General features: G+C 35.4%; 1 protein-coding gene across 1 annotated transcript; it reads left to right on the top strand.

Moving 5' to 3' along the window:
* Nucleotides 1–314: 314 nt before the first annotated feature.
* Nucleotides 315–12,061, top strand: LOC107554868 (fatty-acid amide hydrolase 1-like). The gene is made up of 14 exons (XM_016237506.1): nucleotides 315–491; nucleotides 1,670–1,816; nucleotides 1,895–2,028; nucleotides 3,526–3,732; nucleotides 4,485–4,525; nucleotides 4,633–4,757; nucleotides 4,850–4,975; nucleotides 5,183–5,280; nucleotides 5,391–5,490; nucleotides 5,616–5,659; nucleotides 7,351–7,390; nucleotides 7,932–8,040; nucleotides 9,184–9,329; nucleotides 11,592–12,061. The coding sequence occupies exons 1-14, from the start codon at nucleotides 315–317 to the stop codon at nucleotides 11,724–11,726; spliced, it is 1,629 nt and encodes a 542-aa protein (XP_016092992.1). The 3' UTR covers nucleotides 11,727–12,061.
* Nucleotides 12,062–15,494: the final 3,433 nt, after the last annotated feature.

Genomic DNA, 15,494 nt, shown 5'->3' on the forward strand with positions numbered 1-15,494 from the left:
TCTCACATAATATCAAACATTCACACCAACACACATACACAACTAAAAGAAAACAAGTAGATAGAAGAGAAAAAGAATAGTGAAAGCTAGTGTTAGAGGCCTTTTTTTAGAAGAACACAAGCGCGCATGTCCGGGAAACTCATGAATATTCATGTATGCCCCGCCCACTGAAACCAAAAATATCGGAAACCAAAAATCTCGTAACACCTGGTTCTTAAAAACTCAAAAAATGAGAACACGATCGCCACACACACACACACACACACTGAGCAGCAGTTATGGAGCGCATTAATGTGCAGCAGCTTGTATTAGACATGGATATTAACTGGACGCCGGTGATTGCAGCCACAGTTTGCGGTACAGGTGCATTATATCTCTTCTTGAAATGGAGAAATTACCAGAAGATTCAGAAGAAAATACTAAACGCACGGAAAAGACGAGATACATCTCTTCTACAGGCTGAACAAGCGGTGCAACAATTTAAAATACGGGTATAAAAACTAACATGCATCTATTATTAATGCAATATACATGGAATATGCATTGTGTGTAGAGTAAGTGTTTATGAATGTGCCTGTCGTGTATAAAAATTATATTGTCATATAATATGGGGTAAGTTGTCACAATGGAATCTTCTGCTACTGTCCATCTTTAAGCTAAATGGAAACAGTAAAGTTTATGTAACTGTACAAATGGAAGCTGTAACAAAATCCACTATATTTTCCATTCTTACAAATCGAATAATTAACACATGTAAAAGATATTTACATATTTAAAACATATTTTTGATAATTTACTCAATTTTTTTTATTTCAAACTTAAATTTTTGCAAGCTTGAATTGAGTACTATAATTGTTTTTTTTTGCCTGAACTAAATCTGTAGTATTTACTTAACCACAGAATAATTTTTGTCAGTGCAGTCTGCTTTTTATAGAGAATCAGATAAAGATAAAGTCTATTTTCACTATATTGTTGACTCTTTTCTGAATGGAGGTGAGTGTGGTGTAGTTTTCCATTTTTACATAACTGATGTTACAAGAACATTATGATACGGCAATTTTAGTTTAAACTAATTTGACACATTTAACTAGATGTTTGGAAACCAACATATAAAACCACACTGCTAGAGGAAAAAAGCATTTGTGTAATTGGACATTTGACTCAAAACCTTCTAGTTATGTAGTTTGTGCAACAATGTAAATATATTTACCTTTAAAAAAAAAAATATATATATATATATATCCCATTAAACCTGCTGAAATACAAGGAGCATGAACTGAAATTCTCAGTTCCACGCGCATGTCCGGGGAAACTCATGAATATTCATGTATGCCCCGCCCACTGAAACCAAAAATATCGGAAACCAAAAATCTCGTAACACCTGGTTCTTAAATTTTTGGCATAAAAGAAAAATCAATAATTTTGACCCATACAATGTATTTTTGGCTGTTGCTACAAATATACCCCAGCGACTTAAGACTGCTTTTGTGCTCCAGGGTCACATATTATAAGAAATTAAACCTATAGCAATTATGATATATATATATATATATATATATATTCATATATTATATCATATATTGCTTTCTTTACTTTGGGATCCGTGTGAAAAAGTGCACAAGGCCAGCAGGAAAAGAAAACTCTTTGTTGGGTTGTGTAATGTTGTACTTCAAAGTCTCTGGAGGTGAACAAGAATCTGAACTGCAGCACTGAGATCTTAATGGAGTCTGTGGCGCAGCTGGAAGACATCAAATCTCAAAAGAAAGGTCTTCTGTACGGAGTGCCCATCAGCATCAAGGACAACGTCGCATATGAGGTGAATATGATGGCTAGACAGGTTCAGAGAAGTGTCTTCCTGTTTGAGGTGTATCTAACATCCTGTTTGTGTGAGCAGGGTCATGACACTTCCTGTGGTGTGGTGAGTAAGTTGGATCAGCCTGCGCTCGTGGACAGTGTGGTGGTTACAGTGCTGAAGAAGCAGGGCGCGATCCCGTTCATCAAGACCAACATACCACAAGGTCTTCTCAAGTGAGAAGATTTTTTTTCTTTTACGAAGAATATAATTTCTAATTTTTGATGTTGCAGTGAACTTTATTCATGAAGCTCAGCTGTTCACCTTACAAAGCAATTTTGTTATTAATTTGAAACCATTTATCTATGGAACAGAGATATACAGCCCAAGGACAATTCTGGGGGGGGGGGGATTAAATGGAAAATCCTGGTAATATCAAATGATTTGCAGGCCAAGAAGAGTCAGAATTTTTTTTATCTTAAACCAGCAAGAGTGTATGAAGAGACCATGCAGTTAGTAGCTCATTTGCTGGAGCTTAGTCACAAAAGGTCCTTTTTTTTTTTTTTTGCAACATTATTCATGATATTTAAGCTCATTTATCCTACCTCTGACAACTGTCAATGTAAAATCAAATTTTCCAACAAGGAAAAAATGATATATGATTTATATTGTAAAGAACATTTGTAAGTATAAAACAATGTTTGTTGTTGAATTTGAATTAAATTTTTGCTGATTTTAATAAAATATTGTGTCCAGACAGGATGAAAACTAAAACCACAAAAAACTTTTTCACTTGAAATTAAAATAATATATATATTAAATAAACATATTATATTTCAGCTGGTTGCCAAGGCAACATTTCTAATTTTTGTTTAGTTTAACTTGATAAACTATAATTATTAAATCTAAAAGTGAAAAAAAAATACAAAACCATATTGATTTTATTTTTTAATGACAAAAACATACAACAAAATTACTACAGCTTTAACTCAAATTGACCTGAAACCAGAAATAGAAAATGAAGATATTGAATGAAAACTATAATAGAATCTCAGTGATACTAAAACAACAATGTGCAATATTGAGGCAAACATGCATTGTCACAATAAAAAATGCTTTTAAAGATAGGTTTAATTTTTTTCCTTTTATGAAGAATATCATTTCTTTCTTTTCCCAGTAGCCTTTATTCATGAAATTCAACTGTTCACCTCACAAATCAATTTATGTGTTACCATTTTGAGACATTTATCTGTGGAACAGAGGCATACAGTCCAAGGGCAAACATTCCTATAACTAGTTTGTGCTTTCTAAAAGTACTTCAGTTCTCTCCTGCAGACCTCAGTATTCATAACAGAACAGATTTTTATTGCCATTTGTTAAACTTATGGTATTATGACATTATGGTCTGCTATTACATGTATAAGATCTAAGGTGTAACTTATGCTGAAACCATGATTTTCCCAAGATAAGACCCCTGTACAGTTAAAAAAACAAAGAGTGGTTTAACACCACTCATAAACACCTGGGGCCCCACAATCATTATACATTTTATGAGAAGAAAATGTTCATTATAATGATCTCGATCACAAATGCCAAGTTTCAGGGGTCAACTAGGTTAGAAGCTTTTTTCACCACTCAGGAAGAGAGAGAGTGAAGGTTCTGGAAAGCTACTTTGTGCCTTTGTATCCACTGTTGTTACCAACTCAAACCCTCTGTATTTGTATCTACTGTAGTTATGACTGCAGTAACCCCATTTATGGGGAAACCTTGAACCCCTGCGACCTTCAGAAGTCCCCTGGTGGTTCATCCGGAGGGGAGGGAGCTCTGATTGCAGGAGGCGGCTCCTTTCTAGGCATAGGCACTGACGTTGCTGGGAGCATTCGTATCCCAGCATCCTTCTGTGGGATTTGTGGATTTAAGCCCACAGAAAGGAGGATAAGGTTCATATGCATCTTAAATCTAATTTGTGTGAGGATACTGTATGCGGTGAGGAAGAGTTTCATAAAGCAAAGGGTTTACAGTAGGTTTTGGAAGTGTAATGCTTGTTACAGTAATTGAACATTTTAAAGATTCTGTCCTACAAATAACCTCTTGAGTTCTATAAATCCCCTTGTGTCGACTCAACATAAATCATAAAAATTAATATATGTTGAGATATTGTTGTGTGTTAAAACAGTAACAGGGTTAACCTGGTGGCTAGCCATTACTAGCATGTGCTCAGGTATTTAGTAGAAAAATAATTCAATGCTTGTATTCTTGCAAATCTCCAGTTTTAAATAATCACTTGTTTGCAATAGAAAATCAAGGTACCAGGGATGATCATTTAAAAGAGAGAGAGAGAAATATATATAGTAGCCTAATTACTAATGTAATGATGTTTCATACAATAACCATAATGTAATGTCCTTTATTAATTGCATATGTGTGGCTCAATCGCAAAAACATGTCTAGGTCATATTTTCATTGACATGTAAATAATGTCACATTGTAAAAATGCTTTATTTTATTCAAGAAATATATAAATTCTTGTTACCTGTTTTTGAATTTGAGGTGAAAATGTCCTGTTCCAGTCTTGGCATGATATTGACAGGTTTTGTGAAAGTCACCTTTCACCTTAATCTACCTGTTTCTCTTGTTCTCTGTTTTGCTTGTTTTTTTATTTTATCACTAAGGATTTTTCATTTATCCTTAGTGTTCGTGGAATCAGTTCTTGCGTCAAAGGCCAGAAATCAGGTGAGATCATGTTTATCATCGTGCTGTTCTAGTCCTGAACTTTACACTTACAGAACATCAGGTACTGTCTATCATGTAATTGTAGCATTGTGCTGGTGTGTTTGCAGTGTCGTCCTCTCTTGGCCCTTTGGCAAGGGACGTCGAGAGCTTGGCACTGTGTATGCGGGCACTGCTCTGCCAGGACATGTTCTCCTTAGACCCCACCGTCCCTCCCATACCGTTCAACCAAGAGGTTGCATATTAAATATCACACACCAAAGATGCCTGTATTTGTGATGTGTTATGCAAATGCAGAATCTATGATACTTTGCTCTTGTTAAACAGGTGTATGAGAGCTCCGAGCCCCTGAGGATTGGTTACCATGAGAACGACGGGTATCTGCAGCCGTCTCCGAGCATGGCCAGGGCCTTCAGGGAGACTAAGGACCTGCTGGAGAAAGCGGGGCACACGGTACACAGACACACTGCCTTAACAGTTGTTATGTAAATCAGTGGCAGATTGTAGGTAAGAAAGAAAATGCAGTGGTTATGAATTGGTCATGAAAGTCTGAATGGTTTTCAGTCCACTGTAGTGGACACCATACATCTGAGGGTTAAAAGCTGTGTCAGAACACTTGAAAAACTGCTCTGATGTTCTGGTGTGTCGTTCACATTTTAGCTGGTTCCATTGCAACCCCTGCGGCTCTACCATGTCTTCCATGAGTTGGCTTTCAGAGGGATCATGGGTGACAGAGGTCATACCCTCATCAGTCATCTGTACGTCTGGTATCAGCACATTTAGATAGTCATTAAAGGCACTGTAGCCACGTCTTATTCATAATAACCATGTGTCTGTTGTATATTGTATGTGTTTTGTGTGATTTCAGGAAGCCAGGCCCCGTTGACCCGTGTCTCCGCGATCAGTACATCGTGTTGAGCACTCCAGGCTTCATAAAGAGACTAATTTCTGTTGTTCTCAAGCCTTTTGTGAGTGATGAAATTGCAATTGTTTCCTGCTTCTCATTTGCATCTAATTAAGCAATCAGTTGTTTTGGAAAGAGGATATTTAACCTAATGTGTTTTTCTCTGGTTTTGATGTTTGTACTCTTCAGTGTCCACGGATTTCTGCAAGCATAGATGCAACTCTTGGAATTGGGTCAGTTATAGAGATGCACATTTTATTCATTTGAATAATTAACATAATTATGTTGATAAATATTATTTGCTAGAGTGTTATCTAAGTTGGTTACAATTACGTTTTTTTTATTTATTTTTTTTACAATTTAAAAGTTTTCGAAAAATGTGAAATACACTACCGCTCAAAGTTTGGGATCAGTACGATTTTAAAAAAAAAGAAATTAGTACTTTTATTCAGCAAGGATGCATTAAATTGATAAAGCAACAATAAAAATTTACATTATTAAAAACAAAAAGTTACAAATGCTGTTTTTTCTAATCTTCGCACTCATTAAAGAATCCCAAAATACATTTTATCATGTGAAATATGAAGCAGTACAACTGTTTTCAACATTGATAATAATCAGAAATGCTTCTTGAGCAGCAAATCAGCATATTAGAATGATTTCTGAATGTAACCTTTGACTCACTTAATGAGTTCACAAGTAAACCATATACGAATAGACAAGCAGTCAAAACGGTGTTTGTTGCAAAAATATTATTTGCTAGAGTGTTATCTAAGTTGGTTACAATTACGTTTTTTTTTTTTTTTTTTTTTACAATTTAAAAGTTTTCGAAAAATGTGAAATACACTACTGCTCAAAGTTTGGGATCAGTACGATTTAAAAAAAAAAAGAAATTAGTACTTTTATTCAGCAAGGATGCATTAAATTGATAAAGCAACAATAAAAATTTACATTATTAAAAACAAAAAGTTACAAATGCTGTTTTTTCTAATCTTCGCACTCATTAAAGAATCCCAAAATACATTTTATCATGTGAAATATGAAGCAGTACAACTGTTTTCAACATTGATAATAATCAGAAATGCTTCTTGAGCAGCAAATCAGCATATTAGAATGATTTCTGAATGTAACCTTTGACTCACTTAATGAGTTCACAAGTAAACCATATACGAATAGACAAGCAGTCAAAACGGTGTTTGTTGCAAATGCTTTTACACAGTAGCTTTATTAAAAATAACAAACTTATTGAACAAATAAAAAAATGGAAATGGGTAATAACAAAAAAACACCAGTTCATCCAACTTCAGCTTCACACAGAGTATTTTCTCTCACATAATTTAGTGTACATTATGCTTCTTAGTTGGTATATTCTTTCTGACCACACATTTCACCTTTCAGTTTCCCGTTCTATCCTTCTAATCTGCTTCCTTTAAAACATCCGGATCATGTGACACTGAAGACTGGAGTAAAATTCAGCTTTGATCACAGAAATAAACTACATTTAAGAGTATATTCAGATTTTTTTTTTAAGGTTAAATTGTAATAAAATTTCACAATATTACTGTTTTTGTGGTATATTGATAAAATAATTGCAGCATTGGTGAGCAGACTTCTTTCAAAACATAAAAAACCACATCAATCACAAACATTTGAATGGAAGTGTATTTTCACCCAAAAATTAAAAAAAGAATGATTTACTTTTAAAATGTATTATTTACCCTTCAAAACCTAAAACATGACTTTTTTTTTTGTATTTATTTTTATTTTTCTCTCTCTCCTGTTAAACAAAAAAACACCATAATATATATTCTCAGTCTTCAGAAGTCTGATAGCTTTGTGTTTGTGCAGAATTTAAATGCATTTTTGGGTTCATTTAATATATAATATATTTAAATTATTTAACTTTTTTTCTTCCTTTTTTAAGGTCTGTGGCAGAATTGTGGAGACAACATGTAAATATTGAGGTAGTTATTTATTATATTGATTTCATAATGTGGATTTTCAACAGCTTTCATCAACACCACTGTAGAAACTATGTAAATGATTATCAACTTTATCAAGGGAAAAAGAGCTGGTGATGTTTTGGAACTGAGGGGGGCTTATTGCTATAGTACATTAAACCATGCGAAGCGAGTTTAATCATTGCTAGAAAAAAATTCAAAGCCATCCTGATGAAAACCAGCATACACTTTCATGGCTTCTTCACATCGGCATATCCTTACTCAACCAATAGCTTTTGCATAATTCTCATCTAAAAATCAAGATCTGCTAAATAGTTCTGGCACAACTTCTACAAACACACCTCACACCTTCCTCAACTTTTAAATTGGACGTTTTTCTGCCAAATTGACCACATTCTTCACCTCTTGTGTCTGAACTGTATTTTACATGCTGTATAATGTTTATGATATTGTTACGTGTCCTCGTTCCAGTGTATTATTGTGACTTTGAATAACATGGATATGAAAGATTCTTATTCTGACGTGATTGTTTTCTTATCTGTAGGAGTACATTCAGGAGGTGATAGCAGAGTGGAGGAGACTGAATGTGGATGTTTTGTTGTGCCCCATGCTTGGACCAGCCTACAATTTCAATTACTGCGGGAGACTCACCAGTAATGTCTTACCTCATATTTACATTACCATTACATTTACATTATCTTTTTGTCCGTAAGGCCAGGTTTTTGTCATGAAGTGCAATTATATATATATATATGTATGTGTGTGTGTGTGTGTGTGTGTGTGTTTGCTGTATGTGTATATGTATGTCTTTTTTTTTTTACTACTTAATCACTATACCACATCTGATGTCTCATTGTTTTTTTTTTTTGCTTTTAATTCCTTCAGCATTACTAGTTAGTTTGACTAGTAAAACATTTTTTTGACCTGTCATACGTCTCCGTTTGATTACATCTCCTTGATGGTTTTAAAGGTATAGTTCACCCTCAGACCATCCAAGATGTAGATGAGTTTGTTTCTTCAACATATTTGGAGAAATGTAGCATTGCATCACTTGTTCACCAATGGATCCTCTGCAGTGAATGGGTGCCGTCAGAATGAGAGTCCAAACCTCTGATAAAAACATCACAATGATCCACAAGTAATCCACACCACTCCAGTCCATCAGTTAACATCTTGAGAAGACAAATGCTGCATGCTTGTAAAAAAACGAATTCATCATTAAGACATTTTTAACTTCAAACCGTTGCTTCCAGCTAAAATATAAGTCCTCTATATATAATATTGCTTTCTCCAGGGAAAAAGTTGTCTTATCCAAATCAGGAGAGAAATCTGCACAGATCAAGCATCGTTTACAAGGCAAAACATTCTGACGGCACCCATTCACTGCAGAGGATCCATCGGTGAGCAAGTCATGGAATGCTACATTTCTGCATCTTGAATAAAAGCTTACTTGTCCAGAAGAAGAAGCAAACTTATCTATATCTTGAATGCCCTGAGGTTGAGTACATTTTCAGCAAATTAAAATTTTTGGGTGAACTGTTCCTTTAAATGTAACATATTTATTATTACATTTTTACTGTATTTAACTTGTAAAGCTGAGGGAATAAAAGCTTACATGCTTTACCTATGTGCCAATCTTATACTTCCTGTTAGGGATTTACTTAAAAACTGGGCTGATGTGGATTGTGATTCTGTGGTTTCTGCGGTTTCATGTTACTTATTAACTTGACCGTAATGATTTCAGCATTACTTAAGGTCAGTAACAGTCACCTAAGTTAATTTTCTCCACTCTGAAGGTGCTCTCAGTTACACCAGTCTATACAACCTGCTGAACTTCCCTGCCGGGGTGGTGACCGTGTCTACAGTGACGGAGGAGGACGAGGCACAGCTCAGTCAGTACACGGGTGCCCATGGGGACATGTGGGACAAACTCTTCGTTAAGGTACATTTTCCCAGTGCAAGACCACTGAGGTAAATTGCCATTAAATGCTTATGTGTTTTTGTCCGTCTTAATCAGTGTTGGGCTAGTTACTCAAAGAATGTAATATATTACTAGTTACTCCATTCAAAATTAATATTGTTACTTATTACTTTCTGGCAACAGTAATTAGTTACACTACTAGTTACATTACTTTTTCTTCACGCCCCACAGAAGTTGTAACTGTATTTTCCACATGAAATGCTTCTAGAATGTTACTAACAACATATTTCTGCCTCATCATTTGACCAAAATCCACATTGGATCGCAGTCAGAAGTTATTACAAACACTCAGTAGTGATTGATAGTGACATTCAAGAGAAAGTGTTGTATTAATCTCATTAATTGTCATGTGTAGCTTGAAGCTAATTGTAATCTCTCCATATATGATTATATTTCATTATGTATTTTATCAAATCACGTTTGTAAGAAACTGTTTAATTTTCCAAAAATATTTGTAATTATAGTAATATAATGTACCACATGCTGATCAGAGGGATGTGGGTGGGATGTAATGTCAGAGTAAAGTAAAGCCACAACTTACTCAACAGTGTTCAGATCATCTTTTTTCCTGACAAAATCAATATAATGCAATATTTCTATCTGCTGAATGTAAGCTTTTCCATATTCCAAGCTTGCCTGCTGCACTGGGGACATCACATGCATGTGCGAGTTGTGAAAATTATGAAAATAAATCTAGAAATGATTTGATTGTTGGATTTTAAATCAGCGGGGTTGAGGCAAAAGTTCTCTAAGCTAGTAACTAAGCTGTTTGATGGATGGTAACTGTAATATTATTACTGAAATCTTATTAGTAATTAGTTACACTACTAGTTACTGCAAAAAGTAATATTATTACAGTAACTAAGTTACTAGTAACTAGTTACTGCCCAACACTGGTCTTAATACATTGTAAACTTTGTGTGGGTTGAATGCCTGACCACCACAAGGAGGCAGTATAGTCAAGATTACAAAGAAGTAACCACACAGAAAGCGGCAGGCTGACATATGTTTTATTAAACTATAAACTTTATAATTTTACTAAATATAATGGTCTTATAACTTAGTAGTAAATCCATATATGACACTGTGTATTTTTGGGTCATTCTAATCTAAGGAGACTGCACTATTTGCTCCTGATTTTTTTTTGTTTGTTTTTAATTTAATAATTTCATTACAAACAATTAACAGGTGTCAAAAAATTGTTTTACCATGCCCATTTTTTTTTATATTAGACCAATCCTAAATATAGGATGACAATCTTACAGAGTACCAATAGTTTTTTATTAATATTCTGATTCACATTTTTCAAATGTGTTGTTACAAATAACGCATAACAGCATGAAAAAAAATGTTTCCAAGCATGTTTTTTGTCATCTCCATAACATTTCATATGTTTGCATTTAATTTTTATTTAATTGTAATTAGGTTTAATTGTCAGTGTAGAAATGACAAATTTCTTTTACAGTCAATAATGTTTCATTTTGTGTCATACAAATGCTTTTCTGAAGAAATGCATCATTGTGTTGTGAGTTTTGGGCGTGGCGATTTGGATTAAATACTTATGAAGACTATATAAGAAACGTATGATCAAAACATTATCACTCCTTTAAAAACGATCAATTCTAACCATTATTTTTAAAGGTGGAATGTCAAATGCAGTGCATTAAAAAAGCCTAAAATGTTATTTTTTTTTAATTTCATATATTTTATTTTATATAAACTATTAGACTATTTAATGGTGATTATTGGGAACATACAGATTGGTTGATATTCAGACAATAAACAAAACTAAAAATAAAATTGTTTTAAAATTAATTTTGTATTACAAAGCAAACCCATGTTAATGGTTAATTATATCAATAATATGGCATGGGATGCAAATGAGGCACAAAAAACTCTGTGTTTCTCTGTGTGTGTGTGTACTTCCTTAGCGAAACTTGTGATGGGCAAACGTCCTCACTTACATGGTGAAATATCATGACAGCTAACTAGTGAGGACATTGTGTGCCATCACTAGTGAAAAAGTCTTATAATTCGGTCAAATCATGTTTCGTTATCAATGTAGTGTTTTGCACAGGTTTCTGTGATGGTTGTGTTTAGGAGAAATGCCATAGAAATATCATTAACCTGATATAAAAAACAATGGAAGTCTATGAGATGTCCTCCCTAATATAGTGAAACGTGTGTGTGTGTGTGTGTGTGTGTGTGTGTGTGTGTTTTCAGGCGGTGAAGGGTGGCGTTGGTCTCCCTGTGGCAGTGCAGTGTGTGTCTCTGCCGTGGCAGGATGAAATGTGTCTGCGCTTTATGAGAGAGGTGGAACAGCTCACAGCCAAGAGCAAACTCACCAGGAAACATTAATGATTGAAATTCTGCTGTGTATGTTTGTGGGCTGCTAACGGTTCAGTCCCAGGTGAGCCATGAGCAGGCCTACACTGAATCTGCGGCCGCAGAAACCTCTACAGATTCTATCCTACAAGTTCTAGGTAACTCACAAATCCTATATGTTGTTCATCAAAAACTTTAACTGACCTTGATTATGTTTTCAGTTAAGAACAAGTTCTGCTGTGTGTTAAGGTTTTGGAAGAAAGAATGGTACTGTAACGTTCATTAACTGTATTTTTTTTTTAATTTTCTGAAATTACTACAAGTAAGCCGTTTATATCTGTTTGTCAACCAGTGGAAGACAGGAAGAATCTGTGTGAAATCAGTCTCTATATGTTGTTCATCAAAAACTTTAACTGACCTTGATTATGTTTTCAGTTAAGAACAAGTTCTGCTGTGTGTTAAGGTTTTGGAAGAAAGAATGGTACTGTAACGTTCATTAACTGTATTTTTTTTTAATTTTCTGAAATTACTACAAGTAAGCCGTTTATATCTGTTTGTCAACCAGTGGAAGACAGGAAGAATCTGTGTGAAATCAGTCGTTAGTTTTTGCAATAACACTTTGGTGAAGATTTTTCGCTGCTGAAATTTCACACCTTTAATAAATAACAAGTAACTCTTAATCATTCTTCACAATGTTATGAATATATATATATATACGTATATAATCACAATGAAACATTAATATTTGCACTCACTATAGAAGCAGTAAAGCTTCATCAAAACTGAATGAGGATTTGAATGTTTCTCTTCATTTCTGTATCATTTTGTATAATTTAATGCCTCACAAATTCATTAAACGAAAATGAATCAGAGCTGCACATCACAGGTTCACTGGAAAACCATCGTCCTTGCTTTGCTGTCGTTATGAGATGAGCGGCACTCATTTCTGTGCCCTGAATGATGACTTTGGTTGGAAAGGCTTTAACTGGACTTAATGACACGTGACACTATCAGCTCCGATGTAATGTAAATATTTGTCTGTTCTGGGTTTTCCACACATTTTACATTCTTCATTTACATGAGTCATCAAGGATGGAAACTCATTAGGGACATTTTGATTTCCTCTCATTTTATTGTTCTCTTTCCTGTTTCACTGTTGAAATGGATCCTAATTGTAATTCTGGCCTGCAAGGTAATGTATTTAACATTTAAAAAAAAAACATTGCTTTAATAATGTAACCTTGACAAACGTTCAAAATTTGGGATCAGTAAGATTTTTTTTTTTAAGAAATTAATACTTTTATTCAGCAAGGATGCATTAAATGGGTCAAAAGTGACAGTAAAGATATTTAAAATCTTACAAATTATTTCTATAATTTCTATTCACTGTCAAATCAGTGTACTAGAATTGATTTCTGAAAGATCATGTGACTCTGAAGACTGGCATAATAGCTGAAAACTGCTGAGAATTCAGCTTTGCATCACAGAAATTAATTATATATATATTCAAATAGAAAACAGTTATTTTAAATATTAATAATTTTTCACAATATTACAGTTTTTCTGTATTTTTGTCCTGAAAACCTGCCCTTGATTTCTGGTTTTCAGTGTTGTCTGCAGTTAGAGACAACTATATGGCACAAAAATTAACCCAGCACTCCTAAGTCTGACCAAATCAGCATTTCAAAACCAAAGATCAGATTCAAAAGCGTGATTTGTTCATTGAAATAGAGCTAAATTTCAGTCTGTACCTCACACAAAGCAACCGTACACAATAAATTTTTTTTGTTGGTGAATATTTTGGTGGGAAAAGATTTTCCTCTATTTGTGCATAATTGTTATTAATTGTGTCCAATTTACTCAATTCCTTAAGTTGTGGTTAAAGATGGAGATTATTGGAATGAGTAATAATTGTAGTTCTATCACAACAACTCTCTGAAGATTTTAGCATGGTAATGGATATATGACACTGTTAATGTATTTGGTCTTGGCAGAAAGATCTGCTACGCTGCTGCGGCTGAATTACTGCTGCTGTTGGTTATTGCTGTTGTTGTAAATGATTGCTGCTGCAACGCAAGTTCAGGAACGTGCTACTGCCAATACATACACCGATATGGTGCTGTGAGTAGTTAAAACATACTGCTGCTGCACAAATAGCATAACCCGTAGCAGATCTATACAGGTGGAGCTGGGGAAGGTGGAGGGTTTCAGAGGAACTCCGAAAGTGCGCTGTGAACTGTTCTAGTGAATGTTAACCAGCCATTTAAATGTAAAGCATTACATTACTCATCATCGTGTACTAAGACTAACGGAAAAGGAAAAGTTGCTATTTTCTAGGCCGATATGGCTAGGAACTCTACTCTCATTCCGGCGTAATAATCAAGGAACTTTGCTGCCGTACCATGGGTGCAGCAGGCGCAATGATATTACGCAGCGCCTGAAAAATAGGCTAACTTCCGTCAACATAACCAACGTGACCACCTGCTTGCACAGGGAGCGTGCTGGGGACTATTTTCAGGCGCTGCGTAATATCATTACGCCGGAATGAGAGTATAGTTCCTAGCCATATCGGCCTAGAAAATCACAACTTTTCATTTTCCGTCGGTCTTAGTACACGATGTAACTACAGAAGTGTCAAGTTTTAAATAGGAAAAATATAGAATTTTTTTGTCATTTTTGAGCGAGATGCTAACGGTCTAATCAGATTCAATTATCTATGCTAAGCTACAGCTAAAAGTGCTACCGCCAGACCCGGAGATCGGCTGAATGGATTTGAAAATGGTAAAACTCAACTGTTTAACTCTAGGGGAGTCGGAAAATGAGCCGATTTTCAAAAGTAGTGGAGTGTTCCTTTAAGTCCGTTCCTGGTTACAGGCAGGTGATTTTGATCAGGGTTGACTCTAAACTCTAAAGGGCCCTAGAATCATGGTGGTGAGTGTTTCTCTATAGAGGAAATGTATTTTTGAGATTTCAAGCAGTGGATGAAACTGTATGTGCAAATGTTTCATGCAGTAGGCTACAGACACCTGTCTGGACGTTGAAAAGTATGTCTGGCCCGGCACGTACAGCCGGATTAGGGGATAACGATAATTGTGAAGATTTCTGCGATTCAACAGTCCAGTGATTCAGGTTTTGGCAGCTTTTGGGTTCTTATTGCACAAACGGGAAGCATCGCCTCTGGACAGGATTCTCTTTTCTCCTGTGCCATTCTGCTTCTTTTCTTCTTTTCTCGTTTTTTGCTCTACGTCACAGCACTCCTTACGCGCTTCTGCTACGTTTGAGTTTTCCTTTCTTTCCTTCGGCTGTGAGCTCGCCCCGAGGCCCTTATAGCCAAATTGGTTTACATTGGGGAGATAAATGCTCTGCAAATGCGCTTAAACACATACAGTAAAAATGCAGACAGTGCGTATCGGGATTACCGACCGAGTCAGAAGGCGGAAAGAGAGCCGCTGCTCGCCGAGTCTGTCTCATCTTTCAGGAAGAGCAGAGGAGGATTTAGCATATCCTTGCCTGTCAGTAATTCCTGGAATTATATAATGCCGTGGCAACAATAAAAGTCCGGCGGTATTGTGAAAGTATTGTTTTGCAGGGCCGGCAGATCGAGTCGTCGAGCGGGTCAAATGGAAGGGTAAGACTGTGCGCCGCTTTGCAGAGTTTTCAAGTGAGAATCCTGTCGAGTGGAATTATGGGGGATCTGCTTTAAACCTCTGAAGTGAGGAAGGAATTTCTGCTGAGCGGCTTCTTCTGTTGTCTTAGCGCTGAGAGCGGTGGAGGAGTTTGATGTTTCAAGTTACTCCTACA

Source organism: Sinocyclocheilus grahami, unplaced genomic scaffold (genome assembly GCF_001515645.1).
Source record: "Sinocyclocheilus grahami isolate Dianchi unplaced genomic scaffold, SAMN03320097.WGS_v1.1 scaffold517.1, whole genome shotgun sequence".
Taxonomy (NCBI): Eukaryota; Metazoa; Chordata; class Actinopteri; order Cypriniformes; family Cyprinidae; genus Sinocyclocheilus; species Sinocyclocheilus grahami.